General features: G+C 37.7%; 1 protein-coding gene across 1 annotated transcript; it reads right to left on the bottom strand.

Moving 5' to 3' along the window:
- Window positions 1-1,452: 1,452 nt before the first annotated feature.
- PRKAA1 (protein kinase AMP-activated catalytic subunit alpha 1) lies at window positions 1,453-20,744 on the bottom strand. The gene is made up of 9 exons (XM_062599906.1): window positions 20,598-20,744; window positions 13,839-13,980; window positions 11,324-11,417; window positions 10,212-10,356; window positions 8,392-8,479; window positions 7,260-7,484; window positions 6,005-6,491; window positions 5,482-5,608; window positions 1,453-3,629 (listed from the first exon to the last, which is right to left on the bottom strand). Exons 1-9 carry the CDS (start codon window positions 20,725-20,727, stop codon window positions 3,385-3,387), a joined length of 1,683 nt encoding a protein of 560 aa, XP_062455890.1. The 5' UTR covers window positions 20,728-20,744; the 3' UTR covers window positions 1,453-3,384.
- Between the last annotated feature and the right edge of the window lie 1,538 nt (window positions 20,745-22,282).

The raw sequence follows: 22,282 nt of genomic DNA, 5'->3' as shown, positions 1-22,282 counted from the left end.
GGCTATAGAGTAGCATTAATTACGATGGGACATGGAAAAAAAAAATACAAGGTGAACCTTAGCAGTCACAGCAGAGCAATAGGGGATTTCTACACTGAATATTCAAGGAGTACTTTCAACTCCAATATCATCTTCGCAGTAGCAGGGTTTATGTGACAAACCCTGAAGAATCATTCAGTTGCTAAACTAGCACAAGTTAGCAGCAGCTAATATCCATAGGGGAAAATTCTTTGGCCCATACTCTGTGCATGATACTCAAATGATACCTCTTTAGTGGTCATGGTATTAGCTATTCTATTAACCAACCTTTTATCTGTTAAATTATGTTTAAAAGTGACATCAATATATAAGAGTTGCTAAAGTATGACATATGTAAGTACTAAAAGACAGCACGCACACAGCTCCAAACAAGATGGTTAAGTATTTTATGTTTACTTAGTTTTAAGTTTTCAAAATTTAAAAAGTCATACAGTTATAAACAAGCATTTTTGCATTCAGCTTCGTCAAAAAAAAAGAAAATCAACATAGGAAGTAGGCACATCTTTGTTAAAGAACAGGACTTCATATCTTACAATGGTAATCAAATGGTAAAATAAAGTTTCCAGGTTTGTATTAAACACTCATGTCAAGACATTCATGAAAGTTTAAGTATTGCACCACCAAGATCAATATATATCCTTTACCTAGTGATTTATATTGCATACGGACAATCAGATGTACCCATGTTTTTTGAAAAGTTATAATACAAATGCAAGATAATTCAAAGTACTCCAACTGCAGTAAGGTTGGAAACAAGGAGTAATGTACCTGACCAATTTGCATATTTGCATAAACTGTCCCCTTACAGCCCTGCCAGATTTCTCAATGAGTATTTGTTTCACAGCCTACTATAATATGACGCCTAAAAAATGTTTGCAAGATCAGTAGGAACATCTGAAGAAAGCAGTTTCAACACCAACACATAAAAAGCATAAGAAAGTTGCAACAGACAATTGTGTTGGATTCAAATCCCTTTTCTCCCTCCCCTACCCAGTACAAAAACCTCAGTTCAATCAGAAAACTTTTGGCCATCAAAACTGATTCATCATACCCATAAAATTTACTTTATTTAAAACTATGCATACAGTACACTTCAGCCAGAAACTTGTTTCAACCTCCAGCTACCAAGATAAACAAAAACCATGGTTGCCTTAAAGCACAAGAGGGCCAAAAGAAGTATATAAAAATTTAAAACTATTTGTACCTTGACACCTTGCATTTGTGGTCAACATGACAAATTTGCAACTCAGGAGCAGATACCATTTAAGCATTTAGTCTAACATATACAAAAGACAGCTTCAGTGATCCCAGAGCAATTCCAGATGAGGAACTACTGCAATAAAAAAAAATCTGTGCGTTCGTTATATTTGTATAAGTGCAATATTTAACAATTTCAAAATAAAGGGAAACAAAAAGGATCAAAATGATTTATTCAGCACATCAGAACCAATTCTTACAAGACTAAAGAAAAAATGAGCTAAAAGTAGAATTTGCAGTTGGTCCCTTATGCTAACATCTCAGTCACAGCAGTATAAAATCAAAACTTTATTAAAAGAAATCTTTCCACCTTGAGATACAGCAGTATAACCTTGCATTACACGGACCATATGCAACCCTACTTGAGCACAAGGGGCTGAAGTGTTAAACTTTTACCTAGGTACTAGACAGACCACCCAATTGTCCAGTTCAGAATGCAGTTATAGCATTCCCTGGCGCTTAAACAGTTTCTTCAGATTCTGTGAATTATCTTAACAGATGACCTTCTGGACTGAAACCAGCTGTCCCAGGTTAAACTGTTCTTACAGTCTGTAGGTAGCACTCAGTCATGGATGAAGTCTCCAACTCAAACTCATTGGCAAAAATCCCCATCTACCTTAAGAGTCTAGAATTCACTCTGTATTTTAATGCCTTCATTTCTAGTTTGTAAACGTGAGAGCAGTCTCTGAAACTGAACAGGTCATCAAGTTTATTCTGAAGAGAACACTAGTTCTTGAATGCAAGACTAAGGATGTTTTCTGGCATACACTTTAATGTTTACATCCATTAGTGCTAGATGACAAAGGAACTGTGGATAAGTACATCCCATTTTAGAAGAAATTCTAAATGCTTTTGTGCAAGTACTAGCTATGATTTTAAGGATCAATTTTCTTTTTGAAACACTGCAGAAACATTTGTCATCAACAATCGCTATCTACTTCTGAAAGCTTTTTGAATATTAGCACTCAAGTTTCTTGCCATAATCAGTTTAAGTGTTCAACTGATCAGCTGTGCTATTAGTTTCTTAAATTAATAGCAAAATTTGCTATAAAGGTGGTTTCAGAAAACCTGATCTATATGTGTAGTTTCAACTGCAAAGTGAACTCTATACAGTATATGCTATGTCAACTAATGATATCAACAGCTGTGTCAGGAAGTATTAATATACATTTAAGAAACTCAATTTTAGATTCTTGAATAGCATGGCAGCTATTAGGCTGTGCTATTTACTACATGCACATAGCTCTGAAGAACAAGACTCTCAGCTCAGCCTGCAGTAGCAGTGGGGAGCTGCTAGGCTGATACCACCATAAGATGGGAACTAGTCAGTCCACACAGATCAGGAACTTGCTGACAGCTCTCCACAGAGCAACATTTCTTTTCAACTCACGGAACGCCAAGTCTTCTTTGTATGAGCCTCTCAGAACCACTGCTGTCTCACCTGTTCTGCTTACAGCCCACTGAAATATCACCCTTAGGCTTTCCAGGGCATGTACATGCATTAAGACATTTCAACTGGTTGGATTTGCCAGCATATGTATTTGATCAAATCTATCAGTTATTAAAGATATTAAATTATAGCACACTAATCTTGATCACTCACTGTCAAATATAAAGGGGGGAAGTAACAGTAGTTTTAACACATTACTGTTAAGAAATAGTTGATAGTTCTGATCAACTGAGGCACAATTGAAGATGGTGACTAACACGACACTTCAGTCACTGAAATAGTAAGTGTACATTTACTTACAGTGCATCAGATGTATGCATCACCAGCAAAAAAAAGTCCTTGTGATTTAAATGTTCTATGAAGCCTAATGTGCACTCAATATGAAATGTTATGAACATGGCCCAGAGGGCATGTGATTTCCTGTACCTGCATTAAACTACTGGACAGCAGACAATCAGAATGCACTCCAGCTTCAACATAGTATACCTAACTGCCCATAATCATTTCAATCCCTGTGCAAATCGCATTTTGTGGCTAGTTTTTTTCAGCGCCTTAATTTAACTTGATTATAACTGGAAGCATCTGACTATGATTTAGGCATGCTTATTGCTGTAAAAGAAATAAGCCCATCTTCGAAGTTATTGTGCAAGAATTTTAATAAGATTTGCACACATCTCAAAAAATTCTATTGTATGACTCCCTGGTCTTGGAGTTAAGTCAGCTGTAGAAGAGTCAAGTGAAGAGGTCACTGATGAGGTAAGGGATGTGTCTGCAGATTTTCCTTGCGCATCAGCATCTGAATCCTTTTGACAGGATCTATAGTTGCTCACAGAACCTGATCTCTGTGGAGTTGTAGTCCCAGACTTTGCTTCAGTAATTTCATCTGGGGGGGGAAAAAGGTACTAAATTAGTTATTAATATCAAATCAGTCATAGGAACAGGAAACATCTTCCCCCTCAGACTTCTAATCTTGTTTTTTTTTTTTTTTTCTTTTTTTTTTAAACTCATTACAAGTATTTGAGAAGCTTTTGCAAAATGTATGAAGTTGCTACAATAAAATCCAGTACATACTCAACAGCACTGAAGTGCAAACTATCCTAAATTACCCTATATCCTAACTAGGATAAACTATCCCTTACACAAGCTATTGTTATGCTCATAGTTCCTTTGAACTGTGTTCAAGGGCTATCTGATCTAATTTAGACCAGCATTACTTGACATTTAAGAACTAATTTCAGTGGCTAATTGTTCAATTGCTTCAATAGTTCACTTAACTCATCATCTTTAAGCTTAACCTTCTACTGCTATCCCTACTTATGATTAAGTCAAGTAACAGTTTGAACATTTTGCAAATTCGCAGGTACTTTTTCTACCATTTATCTTTCACTTTTGGAAAATTCTTCCTTAGTATGTTGTGTGTTTAGGCTGCAGGGACTTAAGCTTTTGTCCGTAAGAGGAAGAAATGCTTCTACTTTTAGAAGTAACATTCTGCTGAAATACTTCTATTCTTGTTTTAAATACTGAACATTAGTTTGACACATACCTGGCACCAAAAATGGTATTTCTAAGAGAAACTAGTGAACACAGGAGGGACTGCCCTTTCACACCATTCAGAGGTGCTTCAAACTACAATTAGGTAAGAGGAATGGAGAACAGTTAGCTGTAGCAAAGGAAAAGAATTTCAAATCTGCTTCACTTGGCAGTCAGATGCCAAATCCACATCCTTAGGTTGCATTTCTCTAAGACTTGAAGCCATGTCTGCAGCAGGCTGCCTTTCCCTAGCTGCATGTCTCTAAGCATTCATCTCCTCTCTAACAGGGCTGGAATTCACCCCATACTGCAAGTAGGCCCATTCAGGAAAGTGATTAGCCTCCATATCAAGTACCACAGGATCTAAGCAAGCACCCATACTATCAAAACGGATAAGGTAAGAACAGCAGTGCCAAGTCAGCTCAGGTTAAGCTGTAAGTCTTAGCTGTCACATACTGCAATCCAGTCACACTCCAGTAAACCCTCTTCCTTTGACACATGTTTCTCTAGGCATACTATTAGCAGTATGTAGTTTTGCTTTCCTTCTATTATACCCTCAAATGATTGTTATGGACAGCCTATATCACCTCCTCCATTTATTTTCATGAAGGCACCCAATTCACAGTTATTGGATGTACCACTGTCTCAGCCTATAAAAGAAATCAAAGCTTATTCTACAAGTTAAGCCACTTGCTTTCAAGAGTTCAATTACTGCAAGTGGACAATTGCAAAGGGCAAGTTTCACCTACTACAGCACTGGATACACAACATACAACTTGACATCTACGCATAAAAATTGACTTCAATTTTATCTTCACTGGGGGAATATTCACATGCTCACCTCAGATCTAAATCCATGTTTACATTCAGAGGTGAGGCCCCACAAACAGTTTAGGTTCATCTAAATCTAGCCCCTCTCAATCCTGTCCCCTTTTGCACTAGTGGTGTTAGTGCTAGTGTAGACATGAAATGAAGATATTCAGAAGTCAATATAGCTAAAAAGCTGTTAGGGGATTACCAGCTAACCATGTGGTCTCAGGAACAATGCACAAGGAGAGAAGGAAGAAAAACACCGACTTGGATTCAGATCAGCTTAAACTGATATAAGGCAGCACTTATTTCACTTCTTCCCAAATAAATTAAGACCTGTTTACATTTAGAGCGTTTTCCATTGCAGCTCCAGTATGTTATAAGCGTTCACATACCATCAATGCTACGGAAGTCCAGTAAGTATGTCCTACTGTCCACCTGATACAACTGTAGACTCATTTTAGAATATGCACTTGTCACTGGATTCTTCCTTCGAACACGTAAATAGTATGGATTTACAACCTAGGACAGAAGAGATTTGAGTTAATTCCTACCTAAAACTCCTCCAGAAAAACACTGCACATGTTTTTTCCCCTCATTTCAACTCTCTGGTTACAAACAGGTGATTTTAGGCTTATCTGTCTGAAGCTTTTTTGGTTGGAATATTACTATATTGAGAAGAAAAAACCCACAGCTCCAGCAGAAGTATCGGACACATCAGCAAGAATTCCCTACAAGCATAAACTCCCCCCCCAAACCATTCTTACATAGCAATCAAAAGCAAAATCAGAATAAGCATAGGTACACCAGATTTTCCAGTACAGGAGCATCAGAGAATATAGTTTTTCAAACATCTAGACTACCTACATAACAGAAAAGTTTATTGTTGTCTGTTTTAAGGGTCCTTTATTCCCTTACCTTCCATTCATAATCCAGCTGTTTAATTGCTCGACAAACTTCAGCCATGATATCATTTGGTCGACTCTGGCTCCTTATTCCTAAATGCCACTTAGCTCTTCTTACACCCTGGTGCTTTGATTTCTGTGGATTCAGTTCATCAAGAGTATGGCGAGGACGTGGTGCTTCAGCTACTAAGAATGGCACTCTTTCAGGATGAGGGCGAGACAGATGGTGATCATCAAGGAAAGAATCTGGTGGGCTTGTAGCCAAGTAGAAGTCTTTGGCCTCATTCATTATTCTTCTATTATCTATAATTAGGTGATAAGCAACTGCTAAAGGGTCCTGATGATTTCGTGTGTATAGACAACTTAACACTTCATCTTCGGTGCATTCAAACTTTTCACACACTTCTTTTAAGGCTTCATCATCAATCATGGTTGAGCTATATGATGGGTCTTCAGGAAACAGGTATTTGGGAAGGTCCTGCTTAAACCATTCATGTTCCCTGGATTTAAAAAGCAGAGTTTATGTATGTATTTAGAGTAAGCATTTTTACAACTAGATTCCCTTGAAAAGGAGACTAACTTCGCAAAGAATATATTTTTATTTTTTACAGAAAGTCATAGGTGTCAGTAACATTTAAATTATCACACTCTACTTCAGCCTAAACTATAAAGGCCCTTCCATGCAGTACAGACAAAACCAGCTGCACGTTAAAGCATCTGGTAATTTCTGCTTTAGGGAAAGCCATTATCTTCCTTCACCTCATCACAAGATCTTATTAGACATTTGCCAGGAGACAGAAAGGGGAAAAAACATACACTTTCCTAGAAGTGTTAAAACTACCTGAGGGCCTAAAACACTCTAATGTAGAACTAAACTAGCTTTTTACATTTATATATTATATACATATACACACACACACAACCACTACCTTAGTTTTGAGAGAAATTCAACTGAAATTCTTATGCTATACCATTCAAATAGCTATGCCCTCCCCCTAGAGTGTATTCACTGTATCAGTATTTTATGCAGTAATTGTTATGCATACTCAGATTCACATCAGGTTTTGAAGTCAGAAAATAACTGACCTCCAGTGGGAACTACACTGGCCACTGGAGCTCAGAACAGTCAAACTAAAGCCAGAAGTCAAGAAGCTGAATTTTTCATCTTAAATGAAAGAAGGTCAAGTTGTAGGAACAATTTCTGCATTCTGCATATTTGCATTGGGATTATCACTTCAGTATCTGATCAACATCAGTTAGCCTTTTACCTAATGTCTCTGATTGTTGCTCTCTTCATTGGATCCACCTGTAGCATGTGTTTCAGAAGACTAATTACAGATGGATTCAGGTACTGAGGAGTATAAAAGATACCATCGCATATCTTCTTAAATAGTGTTGGCACATGATCATCATCAAATGGAAGTGTTCCACATAACAAAGCATAAAGAATAACCCCACTGCTCCAGATGTCTACTTCTGGACCCGCATATAATCTGGGAAAGAAAGGATTATTACTGATTTGTATTTAAAACATTTAAATAGATTTTTTTTCCCCACTTGCTTACATTAGAGTAGTTAGAGGCATGTGAGCTTGGGGCAACTAAATCTACAAACAACATCTCATTTCCATCCTATCCTACGTCTCCCTTAAGTTCCACTGTCCTTCCCCTTCAAATATGTAATAAGAGCTAAGGCAAAAAATGCAGTTTCTCTGTGTACAACCCTAAATATAACTTAAAAACACTGGTAAACTGAAGGAAAGTTGCCTCTACTACTGGGAAAGCTGACAGTGTTATGCGTTGCACAGATTATACTCAAACAATAATAATGAAGTCCCCCATCCTCCCAAACTGGAAGGTTTAAGTTTAAGGCAAGTCAATATAGCAAAGTTTGACATATTTTCTATCCTATTGCCTAAATAAATCTGATTTTGGGCCTCCAGTCAGCAAGGGAGGCTATTATGGGGACTGAAAATAACAGATTTGAAAATCACAGAGTACAAAGAAAGAAAAAAAATTGAAAGTTCAGGCAGAATACCCATTCTGCAGCAGATACTTCACTGCTACTCAGTTTCACAACAGATCTTGCCTGTAATTCTATCTGCACAGAGAAAAAAAGATTTTGAAGATCTGAACTATAGGAGTTTTTAAAACTGACTCAAGCATACTGTACACACTGGATTTCAGGCATCAGATATCAACTCCACTTTGGAGGAGCTATCCAAAGCTTGTTCACAGAAGGCTTAAATATTAATCACCAAAAGTTACCAAGGCAACCAAGAGTTCATCCCACTCTCTCAGCATCAAGCTTGTCAATTACACTAGTTGGGTAGCATTCAGCATTAAGCAGCAAAATGACTGAAGTACATACACACATGTATCCAATATAAAAAAAACCTACCTTCCTGAAATTACTTCTGGTGCAGCATAGTTAGGGGAACCACAGCTTGTTCTTAAAAATTCTCCATCTGACATCATATTTGATAGACCTGAAAGTGTACAAGAGTAACTACTAAAAATTCAGAGAGCAAAATGATTTCACACTGCATAAACCACCTAGAACAAGTCACTAGCACTTTGAGTTAGAAATTTAACTAAATTACCTCAGTGAGGAAAAACAATTGTTTGGCATTACTGAAATATTTATAGAAGAGAATGTCATATAATCCTACATTTGGATCTGATCTGTACAATCTGGATTGTACAGGTGTGATAGAGAACAAAGTTGCTCTAAGGCAGACAGAACAGCACAGACAGACAGGATTTTGATCATTAACGGAGTGCCTTAAAAGCTACATTTACTTCCAAATACCAGAGAAGGAGCTGCTACTACACAATTGCCTAAAATTCTGCAAGAGGACATACAAATTAAAGGAACTGAGAAGTGCAAATAAGTTTGCTTTGAAGCAGGTGACAAAGTGAATATCTCCTCACAGTCCAGACAAGCTACTCAATTGATTCTGGAAGAAGCTGCAGTTTCCTACATACTGATTTTAGCAACTGTTAGTGATTAAAGCAAGCTTTAGAACTAAGCCATTTTCATTCATCAGCCCTCAACACGGCCCCCCTAACGTCAGTAAAAAATTACAACTTCTAGCATAGCTGTGGAAAATATTTCCCAGTTTTTTCACTGACGGTTGCACGATAAAGAAAACTCAGTCTAAGACAAGACCCTTCTACAGAGGTAAAAGACGAAAGAACACAGATCAAAGAGTCGTCATACTCTAATATCAAATAACTTCGATTAAGTTCATCTGATAAATTAGTTGCAATTAATGGAATGCAACAGCTTTGCTCACATTTGATTTATAGCTAGATAGTTTATAAGTTAGTGTACTTTATCTGTTCACCAAACCGTTTCACCCAAAGCATTTTCTACACAGGAGAGAACCAGTATGATTCCCAATCCCCATATACTTGAACATCATCTTTAAAATAAAAGTACTTAATATCACAAAACACCTTTCATCAGGGATCTCAAAGTGCTTTACATGGTTAGGTATTACAACGTCCACAAGAGAAATACTATGCCTATATAGCAGTATGGATACCTCATTATACTTATATGGTCAGGTTTTCTGTTTAAGATACTTCCAAGAACTAACTACCAGTATCTTCAGCAGCTGCATCTAAAACAGCTAATAAAAACAGTTAAGCTTTCTGATTAATTAGGCTGCTATATAGAAAAGAACACAAAAGTAAATATTAACTGTTCTTATTTACCTTCCACGATTTACCCCAATTATATTTAATAATCTGAGTTTTTAAAGTGAATTTAACAGTTCTACAGAAAGAATCGTATATTTTACTAGAGCAATGTGATTCTTAAACATAAACTGCCCTTGCACTGTACTTCAAGAGCTCAGCATCTGTATTTTACAAAAACAGGCAATAAGAGAATCAGCTTTGAAACAAATGCATAGCAGGGAGTTAAGTCTCTTCAGCACTTCAGAAAAGAGTTAAGCAAGACCAAGCTAGATAGTTAACAATTTCAAACACTCACAGAAAACACCTGACTTGAAAAGACAGCTTGAGAGGAAAATAAATTCTACAAATGTGCAGTAGCAGCATTCTGCTTTACATTCATACTCTTTAGGTTCATATATTACATCCAACCATCAGAATATTCAAGTATCCTCATTTTATTAAAAAATTCCTATTATAATTAACAGCATCTGAATAACACCAGAAGAGTTATCAGCTATAAAATACAATGCTTACCAAAGTCAGCTATCTTGGCATTCATGTGTGCATCAAGCAGCACATTTTCAGGTTTTAGATCTCTATGTACTACCATATGCCTGTGACAGTAATCCACACCAGAAAGGATTTGCTGGAACAGACGTCTACTCTCCTTCTCATCAAGCTAAGATAGAAAAAAGGTTTTAAACAACTTTAATGAGACATTAAAAGATGACATGTTTTTCCATTTCTGTGAAATAAAAAACCTGTTTTTTTCAACCAACAAATTAAAGTATCATTTATAGTTTTGATATTTTAGATAGTAGATGACCACATGTCTTTGTAACAGAAGTTTAATCCTATATTATTTCTTATACCACAACTTCAAAGTTATTAAAAGTAAACAGTAGCCACTAACTCATACTGTAATTTCTCCCTTATAGCTCTGAAATTGATTTGACAGATGCTATATTATGAGTAACCAGAAACACTAGCACCCAAACATCAACTTTGTCCAACTAGAATATTGACAAACTTTGATACTGTCAATCCTTGATATTTAAGCAGAGTATAAAACATAAGCTGACAAAAGCTGCCAACACTCAGCACAACAGTAAAAGTTTCGGTCATTTTTTTTTAATGCTTCTATTAGCAGGTATCCCCAAACAGCAGAGATGGTCAAAGCACTTCCTATGAGCATGTCCTAATCCATGTCAAGATTCTACAGGATACTTTAATTAGTTGTTAGACTGAGCTCTCTAGATGGTTTGTCAAAAGTGACTTTAGAGCATTCACAGAAACTCTCTGCTAGTAGAGCAGCTAATAAGGACAGAATACTAGCTTCCTGATAGTCATTTATACTAAATACATCTTCATCTATTTCTTACACAGTAATTTTAGTTCAGCTGATTAGTATCATTTTTTTCAATGGAAAGCAAGCTATGACAAGAAATTAAAGACAACACTTCCCTAGTATTTGTGACCATGCAACTGTTTTAGCTTCAGAACAAAACATAGTCACAAAGTATCCTTAACTACTATCAGCATTATAAAAAAAAAAAAAAAAAAAAAAAAAAAATTCACTTAAAAAATGTTACAAAATTAATTACAGAATGCAAGCCACTGATTTGTAGCATTGGACTACTTCTTACCCTTCCATTTTTACAGATATAATCAAACAGCTCTCCACCTGATACATACTCCATCACCATAAAAATGTCAGTTGGCGTACTGATGACCTGGTACCTGATAAAGGAATGTATCTGTTAGTCCAGCACAGTCAGTATAAGAATCTAGCTAAAGTTAGTTAAAACCAATACGTTATGTGAAAAGACAAATAAAACTATACTTTTAAATACATCAGCCACCAATTCACATTTACTGTAATACCAATGTTTTTCAGAAGCTATTTTTACCTCCTTTCACTATCTGGTATCTTCGTAAAAACCAGTAAGTAATTTATACTTCCTACTAGGATGACCAGTCTCCACACTTTTAGAGCCACTCCGTTATTACTACCTCAGATGAGTTCTACAAAACTATTTACAGTGCTACCTCACACACAGCTTATCAGAGCAGTAAGGAAGGAACTTTGCCAGTATCTAAGAGCTATACATCCTTCCTTCTAATCAGGCAATAAAACTGTCTTGCCATGAGTAAAAATAGTGTTCAAGACTAGAGTAAAAATATTCATGATGAGTCATCTTGTAAAAAGCTAACTACTATGCATCAAGTTCACTATTAGTATTTTTACAAGTATTGACAGTATGGTTATGTTTTTTTCATTATATTTCAGTGAGGCTTGAAAAAAGCAGCAAAGTTATAAAATAACTACTTTATGGCTAAACTCCCCAATTCAGTGATTTTGATATGTTTTCTATATATCCTCACTGAGAAGGCACATGATATTTTCCTCTTAAAGCAGCTGCTCTAATGAAGAATTAATCTAATGATGAATTTTTATTGGTACAAAAAGAAAGCACACTGATTAGCTTTCAATCAAAATTCAGATACTCAAGATAGAAGGTAGTAATTGGATGAAAATAAAATACTTCAAAACATTTAAGGACGCAAATATCTTGTCTGTAAGAAGCAAGCAACTTCACACACATGCTACAAAACTGCAGCATTCTCCAAAAGGTTGATTCCAAAACACGGGAGAAAGTAAACATGCTTCATCTTGCCCTGACATGTTATTCTTGATCTGCATTTAGACTATCCAGATTTATGCATGCCTGTACATGTGTATGCATACATATTTCAACGGCTTAATATTAAACCAGTGCAACATTCAATGTCTTAAGTACTATACTGAGGCCTTCATCAACATGACATCTCCAAAGCTAGTTTTACCTGAAAGCTTAGTCCAACATACCTCATCTTTAATGATTTTCTCCCAAATAGTTTGGTTGAAATTAGGGCAAGATCAAGGAAAATGTATTATCTTATGTACTGAAGTCAGCTATATTCTGAAGCAATGACTAAGACCTACTACTGGGGAAATAATATTTTAATCCTTTTAACCTCAAAAGTCACAATACAATTTCATTTCCAACAGTATGACTCTTAATGGCTTATCCTATAGCTGCTCATTAATTTCATGACTATCTACCTTATCTTTACAATTTTATCTTCACAATGATTTTCATCCTTGGAATAGTGAAACAGTGAACACCATCAGGCAGTAAGCCTCTCAGTATCACTGAAAAGAACAAGCCATTCTGTATCTCAATTTTTCCTGCTCTCAGACAACTCAGTCATGCTTCTCTATACTATTATAGTCAGTTCATTTTTTCTATTTATGGAAAAGGAGGCTGTGAAATAAAACAAAAGTTTTGCATCTACTTACAATAAAAATAAGGTTGTCAAACTTTAACTGTACAGCACAAAAATGGAACACATCAAGTATTTTTGTACCAGAAAACAATACATTCTATTGAAGGTCAAGACTCAGATGCTTCAATTTTTTTCTTTCTTTTTTTTTTTTTTTTTTTTTTAGTATAGGATAGAAAGAAAAATCTTAGAGAGCCTTAAAGTATTATTTACTTATTTATTACTTGCCTATTATAGGCTTATTAAAATAATTACTTTACTCCATTGATTAACTATTGTACTTGTTTACATCTGCTAGACAATGTAAATAAAACATTTATTTGGATACATAGTAGCAGTTATTTTAAATGAATTCTGAAGTTTCTGATCACGTTTAACAAAACCGCACATCCTTAATTTTCCAAGTTATGAAAAAACATAACCAGCACATAACTAAAAGAGATTCGAGGGGAAAACACTTCCTATAAAAATGCCCTTTGCAATCCTGCTCTTAACTCAGCTCCTAAGCTGGAGGAGAAAACACTCGGATTAAATAACCAAAGAAAGAATACCAATACAGTGGCTAAGTACAGAGGTAGGTATGACCAGATGTCTGTCATGCCACTACCTTTTGTATATCTACCCAAAGAATCAGAAGCTCTGCCTTGTGCAGATCGGTTTTATGAAAATATATCATAAAGGACACACAGAAAAGTTGCACACTTAGAATCTGGCTACTTTCCTAATTAGATACTCCTAATATTATTGCCCTCTAAATGTTTTCATATGTTTCAAATCAGCAAGAGCAAAAGAGATTACAGCTTAAGTAGATTTGATTATAGCAAACAAACTTACAGTTTAATTATATGAGGATGTCTGAAGAGTTTGAGGTTCTGAATCTCCCTGCGGATTTTTCCTACAACATCAAGGCTGCGAATCTTCTGTCGATTCAGGATCTTCACTGCAACTTTGTGCCCAGTTAACTCATGTTTGCCGACTGCAAGGAACAAGAAAACATTTAGTCACGGTTTTCAGCTGCTTCATAAGAACATTTATTGAATCATTTTAATTATACTCGAGAAATATCACAATGAAAGTGTTAAATCTCACATATCTTCATTATTTTGGGCTAAACTGGAATCATGTGTCACTTCCTCTACTTTACCCCAAATTCCTCCCTCAGTTTTATAGTTAAACTGAAAATTTAGGGACAAACCTTGAATTCAACTCCCACCAAGACTTGCAGGATTACTGCATTTTTTACACTATTTCGGTGTTCTCTATCTTAAAATATTGCCATCCTTGCTAGTTAGTTTTCTTGTCCTCTATAAGTTATTCCAAGCTTTTGGTTCCCTTTCTAACTAACTCTGACACACTCTTTTTGGAGCCTGTAGCTCTTAATATTCAATGACTACAAGCTTTGCTCTTACTAAATCATTGACTATCTTTCCCCAAGAAGGACATTTCAGCAATTGCTCTGAATTGCTGCTAAGAGGATCTGATCACAGCTTGTTTGGAAAAATAATTATTTATCTGCACTTGGAGCATTCTGACCCTATGTAAGTGCTGCACATTCTGTACATTAAACAAGAACATCACACTAAAGCCCTTTTATTATGTAAAATACATAGCAAAAGCTATGAGAAATGCAGGAAATAAGTAGAATCCGGTAGCAGTTATGCTAAACAATGCAAATATGCAACCTCTCACATACCTTAATTTCTTTCCCAACTTAAAATTAACGGAAACTCTCCTGTAACGGACAAGCTAGAACTAGCATAACTGTCTAGAACATGTTTTACGCCTAAGAGGCTATTTGGTTCTGCTACCCTTGACTTGGTTAATTTTGCAGCTGCTATAGGAACTAACCAGGATCAAGCTGCTAAGAACATTCTCCTCAGCCCCAACAACAGATCATGAACAAGCCACAGAGACAAACAGCATCACTTCCACTGACTAGGGAAAATCTGCCACCTAGATTAGTTTCTGCATACAGTGCTTAACACTACTACTATCTATAACCCTTTCAAAATTTAAGCAGTCATCTTGCTTCCTGCCTTCTAAAGGCAGGCCAGATTCAAGGGACATCTACCCGGTTCATCCTTGTCCAGTTGAGTGGACTTTGGTAGTTTACCTCTTTCCCTTGCTGAACTCTTCTTCCCATGCAGTTTCTTCATATTAGATATTAGTGGAGGGAAACCATCACAACCTTCTGGAGGCCATCACACACGTTACTGAAGACCATGTCTACTTTACAAAGTCCTTTTTCACTTGTACGGGTATCTTGCAAAAAATTGCAGCTCAGCCTTTAATTTTTAGTTTTCTAAAACTATAGTACTTGCTCACCTGGCTGCCTCCCATCACCTGAAAAGCTGACCAAACACCAAGCTTCAAGATTTAAAGTATATCTATCTTTTGGAAGTTGGAATAAATAATTCTAAAGTAATTCCAAAGGAATAATGCATTCATCTGCAGAGTCCAAGAATTTTGCATTATATTGATACATTATATTGATGCATTATATTGATTTATAGTGAAGCTATCATATCTCAGGGTACTTATAATCTTGCTTTCAAGAAACAAAGCACAGAAAAACAGAAAACATGTAATTCTGCATTAGTGAGAACAGCAAGGCAAGTACAAACCCTGAAAACAAAATCAAGAATTACGCCCACATATTAGATGGCAAATGACTTTGACTAAACGCCAGCCTATCTCTTCTGAAAGCAGAAGGCAGGCATAGTTCTTTACTAGGTTAATAATTTTACTGCAATGATCCACAAAAATCATTCTGCATTCAACTGATACTTGATGAAACTAGCAAAAGCCTATCAATCTACAAAGCTAATCTCCAACACAAGACACTGCTGTGACTTTTCCTCTACTTTGATCTAAAATAAATAAATAAATAATAACTGAGAAGAAATTCTTGCTCTTGTCATAGAAGCAAGAACAGTAGGTACCAAAACCAGTAACAGAGTGATTATTTTTCTGATAAAGAGATGGCTACTGTGAAAAATAATGCAATTAGATTATTCCCTGCTGCAATTTAGACTAAGTGGTGGGCAACTCAAAACCCTGAACATGCAGTTGTGGTGAGTACGTTTTTATTTAAAAAAAAAAAAAAAAGGGAAGAATCTCAGGACAGAGAAAGGCTCTGACTGCAAGTCAAAGACTACATCCTGAATCAGAGAAGCTAATACCTAAAAAGGGCCACAATAACTAGAACTCCAGACAAGCATATTCATGCTGCAGGGGCATGCAGTAATTACATAATTGCAAGTAAAACATCATTTTATTATGACCCTTTTGTTCTCTTGAATTCAAGTACAATTGAGGTTTAAGAAGAACCCACCTAAGTTATATCATAGGTGTTCAAAATCTAGAGACTCATAGTTTGTTAACAGAAAAACACTAGAAAAGCAACTATCTTATATGAATGTCTTTGCATATTAGCTGAGGTAAGCAAAAAGTACTTCAAAAGTAATCAAAAGACAAGTTAAATTTGACAGTAATTAACTTCAATGAATAAGAAACAGCTTCTCAGAAACTAACCAAAAATCATTTAGGCATATGAACTTGCATTTTATTTTGGTTAAATATAAAAGGGTATTTAATTTGGTACTTCAAGGACCATATCTAAATAAGCAGTTTTACAGTTTAGCATATATGTATTTGTATTCTTATATTCACTGTTATAAAAATTCATTTATCAGCCAATTACTGCTTCATTTTTGATTTGTCAGGCTATCTTAGGTGGAAACCAGAATTTAGAACTCAGAAAAAAAATATCAGAGTCATTTATAAGATCTGATGTATTTCCTTTCTCTGCTGTTAGAATGGCTTTGCAACTTGATTATTGTTTGTGTTCTATGACATTAGAACTAATTTGTTAATTCCAAGGAGAATAAACACTGAAAGACTGCCATGGTTTTAAGTTAAGACTTAATTCCACAGGGCACAAGAACTTCTTGTAAGATGAAGCAGTTAAAGGTATCTAGTATCAGCAAAACAGTAGTAACAGCCTGCTGGCTGTTTTTTGTTTCAGCATAGAAGCTGCACTGGAAGACTTCAGATGATAACACCATGTGGAGTCCATAGAAAACTAAGAAGGGAGTGCTATCTTTCCGAGAGCTACTCCATACTATGTCTTGACATAAGTTTTGCCTAGAAAGGAGAAGACTCGCACATTAAAAAAAAAAGCAATCCAAATATTTAAATTACTCATCCTAACCCTCAACCAGCTCTCAATCTTAAAAAACTCTGCAACAAAAGTTCCCGTTACATACTTGCTATTTATTCTTGGTAATACCAACTGTCTTCAGGCTTTGCTATTGCTATGCATAGCACCAAGATTTCAAAAAGCCAGTCAGTGACAGTCTCAAAGAAGTAACAACTTGCTTTAACTGTTTAAGCACAGAAGCAGCAATCTCTATGGATTCAGTTCTGCATGTCTTCAATTGGAAATTAAATTATGAAGCTATTCTGCCCAAATATGATTTTTATAGTTCTTATGAAATTTTGATAGCAGTCATGAAGCCTGTAGAAAAAAAGCTGAACAAGCATATGTTCTGCATAATCAAATGTTTCTGGTAAAGGCCAAAAACCCAGTTTTAGGCTCAGTAGAGAATAGTCAATTGAGACTAAAGACTAGTGATATCATGTCACAGGCTGTCTACTTATTTTCACATATTAAAAGCCTAAATTCAGCACACCCTCTCCTGAAAAGTGAGCTAAGCAAGTCTTTTACATATACAGATAGATATAAGAGTTAATACTGTGCAAAATCATATTGCTGAACTACATTACACAGTAAATTGACCTTCATTGTCCCTTCTCTGGTATCTTATCACTGCCTTGATCAGCAAGGACTATTTGCAACAGGTTTGCACTCTGTACAGATCAGCTTTTTTAACCTAGTTCTGGAATCTGGAACAAATATTACCATACATTTATAAACTTACACGGCATCTTCGTTTGCGCTGTACAAATCACTACAAATCTAACAAATCTTCCCTTTACAAAAGTTAACTATTTCAAATATCGGGGGGGAGGGAAGCTCTGCATTTGGTTTCAGCAGGAAACGAGCCATTTTTTTTAAAGAAGAAGTTACAGATCAAAAAAATGGAATAGAAAGCTAAAATAGGGATAAGTGTTTTAACACTAAACCCTGATAAAGTTTAAATAAGAAAGCGCTTCACATAATTGATTTAGATTAAGTTCTTTTGTCCTATAGTTTTATTTCTGACGTATTTCATTTCTGCCTGGGTACTGCTAAGAAACAACTTTCTTCTCCGCAAACGCCTACATGGGCATGATCAAACATATTAACACAGTGGTTGATTCAGGTTAGTACAGTCATATGTACAGTTAAACTGCTGCTGACCTGCAGGTCAGTAACAGGTATCTGCAAGGGTGAAAGAGTCAAGTGGCCCAGTGAATTCACCTGATGGCTTCCTTGCCTGGGAAACACCTTTAACAATTCTTACACAAAGCACTGGCTCTCCAGCCCACCTTTTGGGGGCTGCCACTGCTGTTTAAGCATCCACTTTCAAGAAGCTGTAAGCCTGACCCATAGGTCACACATGAGGTCAAGGAGAACTCTAGCTGAACAAATTCACCTTTTTTTTTTTTCTTTTTATGGTCAAGTGATGAAACCAGATCAGAGCCACCAGCTGAGGATTACGGGAGAATGAGCATAGATATACTTTAAAATAAATCAATTGTACTCAGGAAGAAAACTAGTTCATCACATACAAAATAATGTCCTTTGTGAGGTACAGAAAGATAAAACCAACGCAGTACATCTAGGGACAAGATAAACAGTTCATACATGGCAACTGAATGTTAATCCACGAACACAGATGTTTGCTTCCAGTTTCCTAGTAAATTCCCAAAACACTCAGGAAAGGTATTCACTATGCAGAATGACATTATATTTTTCACTACAAGGTAATCCTCCTGCTTATTCATTCCCCCTTCCCAAAAAATATATTTTTGTACATGTATATGCACACTTTTTATGTGATCAACAGTTACGAAGTAGCTTAAAAAGCACTCAGTTTCAACAAACTAAGACACAGATAAAGAAGTATTATAGAAAAAAAAGCATCAATAACACTGGCAATCCTACTCAGGCTGTGGTGTTTTTTTTTAATTCTTTAATTGTTTCAATAAAGTAGATTATTAGCCTTCAAGCTAATTGTATCTGATGAAATATAAACAGGAGCAACTTTCATTAATATGTTGTAGTACTAACAGCAGCTCCACCAAATGACCATCTTTCAGTGTTTCAACTTCAGACAATTTTGCCAATACAGTTAAGAGCAAGAGCAGTAATGCAGTACCACAAGAGGGTTCTCAGAACTTTAAAGCAAACACAGAATATTTATGAGTGTGCCAACCTTAGCTTTGTGCAGTGCATTGTGCAAGGGGGAAAAAAAATACAACTCTTATTCCCTAAACCATGCAGTCACTCAAGGAGGGATGAGACAATCTGATGTCCATCTCTGAAGGTCCCTTGCCTCATTTCCTCTGTACTTGAGGAGGAGAGGATTTCTCAAGGCAGGAAATAGTGCTTCAGTTGCCTCTGAGGTCACTGCTCCCAACTGCAGTAGTAAAACTTTTGAGCCATCCTCTTTCAAGACCAGCTTAAAAAGGCTTTACTCTCAAAATACTTGCTGCTGCTTTCCTAGGCATTCTTGGTGTTCATCTTCTATAGCATGTTACAAGCTCCTTACTTAAAAAAAGGACTACCAGGAAGAATTTGTTTCTACTGTTACTGCTTCATAATATCACTGTCACAATTTCTACAGTTCACAGAAGAGGGAAATCCAACCTCTTCACCCTCTCCTCGATCAATTATCCCAAGAGATACCAATATTCTGATCCTGCTTCTGGTAGGAAGGATTTAAGCTGAAGGAAGAAAAACCAGTAACACAGTAACAGATTGCCAAAGCATCAGTATTTTCTTCAGATCATGTCTGCACTTGGGAGAACTTGCAGAAAGAACATACAACAGGAACATCTACCTTGAAAAAGCATGCCACGTTAAAGAGCAGCTAGCACGTTAAATAAAACAGGATGAGCTGGTTTTGTATCAACTATAATCATAAGCAACCCGCTATGTTAACCATAACAATTCTACCTTATTTTAAAAACACAACTTGAGTCTACCTTAAGTCAACTGTGAAAGGATATTTTCGATATGCATATCACAGTATTTGAGCTGAAGAAAGGCTGACACCACCAGTCAACCGGATTTAGCACCAAGTTTTCCGTGCCCGGGTGCCAGCCCTGCTGCTAGTTAGTCAAATCGCTTTCCCGTGCTTATTTCTCCCTCGGTACAGGGCGAAAGCACGGCTCTCCCCACCGGGGCCTCGAGGGCCGACACAGCTGACAGAGCCGGGAGGGAACGGGGGGCACCCGCCGCCCCCCGCGCCCGCCCAACGGCTCCACCCGCCGCCGCCCGGCCCCGGCCCCGCGGGGCGACGCCACGGCCAGCGGAGGCGGCCCGGCCCCGCCGCCGGAGCGGAGCGGAGCGGAGCGGAGCGGGGGGGAGGGAACGCCGCTCCTCCGCCCGCCCCGAGGCGAGGCGGCGGCCCCGCCGCTCACCCTTCACTTTGCCGAAGGTGCCGACCCCCAGCGTGTCGCCCAGGATGTAGTGCCCGATCTTCACCCGCCCGTGCTCATGTTTCTGTTTATCCGCCGCCGCCATCTTGAGCCAGGGGCCGAGTTTGCGCATAGCGCTCGGCTGGGCTGCGCTGGGCTGAGCGCGCCGACGGGGGAGGAGCAACCACACAGCGCCCGCCCGCACCGAAACCCGGAAGCGAACCCGGCACTTACCGGCTTCCCGTCCTCCCTGGGGACAAACCATTGCGGCTGGGGGGGGGGGTCGGAGCAGTCCAGCGGCGCTCCGGCAGGGGGCGCGGCCCCTCCGCGCGAGCCCGGCCCGCGGCAGGTGGGGAACGGGCCGGGGGGGCCGCGGCGGCCGGGCCGGAGAGCGCGGGAGGGGGAAAGGAGCGACAGCCGGCAGGGCTGCGGGGGAGGGTGCCTGGCCATCACCCGCCTGAGACGAGGTCTACCGCCGGCTCCCCGCCACTCTCGCTTCCTAGCTGACATGCTTCCTCGTGCCTGTCCTGGATGTGTTTGAAAACAGGTAGATATATTACAGAAACAATATAAAGGTTATTAAATGTCCACATGTGGTGAAGTTACAAGGCAACTTTTTCTACTAGTGGTCTGAAACCTGATTCAGTGGCCACCCAGTATTACCTGTGTTACAGGCATTGGCATAACATACAAGTTGGAAACAGAATGTGTGGTCTCTAGGGAATCTTGGTATTTTAAAACATCCCTCTGCCCTAACGGGGTGAAAAACTCATACTATGGAGGAAAAATTCTGAAAGATTTCATAGGAAATATAAAGGCTTTTTTTTTATTTGATAAAACTAAGTAATTTGGTCAAGCAGCGTCATAACATAGACTAGCAAGTAATGCAGATACTGTATTTACACAGCTAATATGACAGATTGTATGATACGAAACAAAACGCATGATAATGCTACATTTTAAACAGTCAAATAATCAAGGAAAATAAAACAGATCAATTTTGATTTGAGTAGTTTAAAACATTTTCATGACGATCATTGTTGAGCAGAAAATGAAAGAAGCTTTCAGCCAGCATGGACTGCCTGGTTTAAAGCATTAATGTAAGTAGATAAATAAATAACATCTGGCAGGAAAAGCCAGTACGAGTGCTCCTCAGTGAGGCTGCGTTCATGTGTAAGAGGCGTCGGATTGGTCACGTCCCGACTTCTGAATTCGGCTTGGTTCGTTATGCCCTCTCTGTACGTTATCCAAAGACAAGCCTTCCGACAGAAATTCTGGCTTGTATCATGATGCATATTCAGTGCCAGTAGGCTTGAGTCACATAGCTGTATGATTTTTGTTCTTGTAACTGGAGAAAAAGAAGAGAGAGTACAGAAATCTGGCAATTTCTCTGTATACGGTTTTGAAGTCTGTAGCTGAGTTTCCTGTGTTCTGCTGCAGAACCCCAGCTTTCGCCGGCAGATCGCCAGCATATGTAGAGAACGAACATGAGGGGGTAAATGAGGGAGCGCTATGCTTTGCAGCCATCTGAATCCATGTTACTTCCTACAGTTTTGCTTAAATGTAAATGGCATCCTCTATTTTTAAGGAAAAACAGAGGAAGTTCAGAACTATTAGCTTCCATAAGAATGACTTTTAAATTACTCAAATTTCAGTTCTAATATGAGGCCTTAGCTTTCAAACTGCAA

The sequence above is a fragment of the Rhea pennata genome, chromosome Z (genome assembly GCF_028389875.1).
Source record: "Rhea pennata isolate bPtePen1 chromosome Z, bPtePen1.pri, whole genome shotgun sequence".
Taxonomy (NCBI): domain Eukaryota; kingdom Metazoa; phylum Chordata; class Aves; order Rheiformes; family Rheidae; genus Rhea; species Rhea pennata.
The sequence above is the reverse complement of the archived record's forward strand: the minus strand, read 5'-3'. Positions and strand labels throughout refer to the sequence as shown.

Coding starts and splice junctions, on each gene's coding strand:
- PRKAA1 (XM_062599906.1), bottom strand. CDS start 20,727: ATGCGCAAACTCGGCCCCTGGCTCAAGATGGCGGCGGCGGATAAACAG. Junction 11,418..13,838: donor CATCCTCATATAATTAAACT/GTAAGTTTGTTT, acceptor TTCCTTTATCAG/GTACCAGGTCATCAGTACGC. Junction 7,485..8,391: donor CCAGAAGTAATTTCAGGAAG/GTAGGTTTTTTT, acceptor TTTCTTTCCCAG/ATTATATGCGGGTCCAGAAG.